The sequence below is a fragment of the Syzygium oleosum genome, unplaced genomic scaffold (genome assembly GCF_021117445.2).
Source record: "Syzygium oleosum isolate NSW1041296 unplaced genomic scaffold, Sole_v2.1 Sole_v2.08, whole genome shotgun sequence".
In the NCBI taxonomy this organism is placed as follows: domain Eukaryota; kingdom Viridiplantae; phylum Streptophyta; class Magnoliopsida; order Myrtales; family Myrtaceae; genus Syzygium; species Syzygium oleosum.
Window position 1 is genome coordinate 2,605,078 of NW_026607492.1, and position 2,850 is coordinate 2,607,927.

The window sequence follows — 2,850 nt, forward strand, 5'->3', positions numbered from 1 at the left end:
CAAATATTTTAAATCCTATCTTAGTTGCACCAAACATTTGGTGGGGAGGATTTCAAATCTCCCTTTATCCTATCCTATCATAATCCGAATCCGAACAATCAAACGCAGCTCTAAGTTATATCTTTCACATTTTCTTCACTTTGTATTGGATTTCTTATCATTCTGATCCCTGTTTTCGAAGCTGATGGCGCTACGCTTTCCTAGTATTGAGCAGTGTTTTCCTCAACATAACCAACATTGTGTAGATTGGAGCAGGATACTTTGTCACCTCTTTAGTTTTTGAGTCTCTCTTAATAATTAAAACTATTTTTTTTTTTCATTTTTCACTCCTACCCTGTTCTCTTATTCAATGCATTTTCACTTTTTGTTACTTGATGCGGTTACTAATAATAGATGGTAAGAGTTTCGAGTATCGGATTTAGTAATAGTTTTGTATATCGAACCAATATGGAAAAGCCCTTTCAGACATCTATATATTTAGTGGGGATAATATATGTCGATTGTTAGAAATAAATAAGAAATTCTCGATGTCTTTCTTGATCAGGTAAATATCTCCGTTGATTGACCGTACTTGCTCATTCTTGATATTGTAACATCTTGTTAACTTAAATAGTCATCTTATAAATCTATAAATACCTCATATACTCTTCAATAAATGCAGGGTCATCTTAAAATTCAAATTTGGTACTGCCTTTTTTCTTCTAGGATTCCGACAATAAATTGTTTTAGAGATTGGAGTGACCAAAAATTTAAGATTTCGTATATGTTTTTCCTAAAATCATGCCTAATGATTTTTCTTTGACAACTAACAGAAAAAGCCAGGGGATATTCTTACCAGATTAAGCATAATTAAGGGTTTTATTTAGGACCCACATTCTTGCGTCTTAAGCAGTATCTCCATCTATAAGTAGCACATGAACTACTGAAATCCACGCGATTGAATTGCTAGACATAGACAAAATGGCTCCTAGGATGTCCTGTTCTGTTGTGTCCATCCTGGTCCTCCTTGCGATTCATCAACCCTTCACTGTTCACTCGAGAAGCCTAAAATCTATCGATCCAAGCCTCACTTCCTTCCAGAGTTTGGAGGGGACTGTCAAGGGCCAGACCAGGCAAGGCATCAGAGAGGTCAAGCGTTACCTCAAAGCTTTCGGATACTTGGACTACGGAGAGGGCGAGAACGACGATGTCACCCTCATGGACAACAAGTTCGACGAGACTTTGGAGTCAGCGCTCAAATCTTACCAGGAATTCTACCATCTTAAAGTCACCGGAAAGCTCGATGTCAACACGTTGAAGCAGATGAGCGCCCCGCGATGCGGGGTGCCCGACTTGGTCCACCCTCGGCACGCAGAAAGGAATGCCACTAAGCATAGCAAGTTGCGCGTGGTAGCGCACTTTAACTTCTTTCCCAACATGCCTACGTGGTCCAAATTTCGTCTTAATTACGCATTCGGCCCTATCATCGGTGAAGTCTCGCCAGGTGAGGTTAGAGAAGTCTGCCGGAGAGCTTTCCAAAGCTGGTCATCTGTTTCACAATTCACTTTCGGAGAAGTTCCATTGGAAGACTCGCCTGATATTGTCACAGGCTTCTACAGACGCGATCACAGTGATGGTTCACCCTTCGACGGGGCTTATAATATTCTTGCTCATGCGTTTACCCCGACAGACGGTAGGTTCCACTTTGACGCAGATGAGCACTGGACCACCAGCCTGACCTCGACCCAAATAGACTTGGAATCGGTGGCCTTGCATGAAATAGGACACGTCCTAGGGCTTGCCCACAGCAACGATGAGAAGGCCGTTATGTATGCCGTAACTTTGGCCGGTTCGGTCAAAAGGGATCTTCAGCAAGATGACATCAATGGCATACGTGTGCTGTACCCTTCGCAATAGATTAGGCCGCGCCCCATAGTTTTCATGATTCTTTTAGCGATATCAGCAACTCGCGATTCCATAGAGTTCAATTGCTTCCGTATTGCGATCCCTGACCTTCACACAGAACAATATGATCTTCTTCATGTTGACTCGCAAAAGAAACAAACATATTGATGTCTTCACCATGCTTTGAGACAGAGTGAGCAAGAGTTTCGATGATGGTTCCCTAATTCTCTCTTGAACACCAACTGAACAACTAGTAAAAATCATCGTCGGCTTGGATTAGGTTATGATACTACTCTTGATCAGAATATCATTTCCAACAGATCATATTCGTTCTATCGGTAAGGTAGCATAATTTGGTCATTCATGATTTATCCCTGGGTGTGTGAAGTCTGTGACCATAGTTCAGTACAAACACTCAGTGAAATTTCCTAAAAATTAGCGTAATTGAACGTTTCGTGGAGGTCGTTTATGGAAGACTCATTCAAACATATCGTAATCCGGAGCCTCATTATCGCGTCTTGGGTTGTAGCTCCATCTATTTTTGCGCCTATCCTCGTTCTCTTTCTCGCAATTGAACCCTTCACCATTCACTCCAGAAGCCTGAAATCTACCAATTTTAAGCCTCTCTTCGTTCCAACAGCTGGAGGGATCTATCAAGGGCCAAACCAAGCAAGGCATCAAAGGGTTAGTCATTACCTCGAGGCTCTTGGATACTTACGGCCTGTTTGGCAACTTGTCAAATAGTAAAAATTTCTTTTTTTGTTCCCAGAATCAGTTTGGAAGCAAAAATCCGTTTGTTAAATTTTTTGTGCCCGGGCATAATTTTGCAAAAAATTATTTCCAGAATTAGTTTTGGAACATAATCAAGAAGAAAAAAAAAGTAGCTTATTGATTCTGGAACAATTTTTCCATTTCTGATTCTTCTTCATTTTCTTCTTTTTTTTGGTTTGTTGTAGTTCGGAGTGC

At 40.9% G+C, this 2,850-nt stretch overlaps 1 protein-coding gene across 1 annotated transcript; it reads left to right on the top strand.

The window, feature by feature from the left end:
- The first annotated feature begins 960 nt into the window (after nt 1-960).
- On the top strand, nt 961-1,896 carry LOC115688257 (metalloendoproteinase 1-like). The gene has a single exon (XM_030614021.2). It carries the CDS (start codon nt 961-963, stop codon nt 1,894-1,896), a length of 936 nt encoding a protein of 311 aa, XP_030469881.2.
- Nucleotides 1,897-2,850: the final 954 nt, after the last annotated feature.

Bases quoted from the DNA above. Each gene is read 5' to 3' on its own strand.
- LOC115688257 (XM_030614021.2), top strand. From the start codon at position 961: ATGGCTCCTAGGATGTCCTGTTCTGTTGTGTCCATCCTGGTCCTCCTT.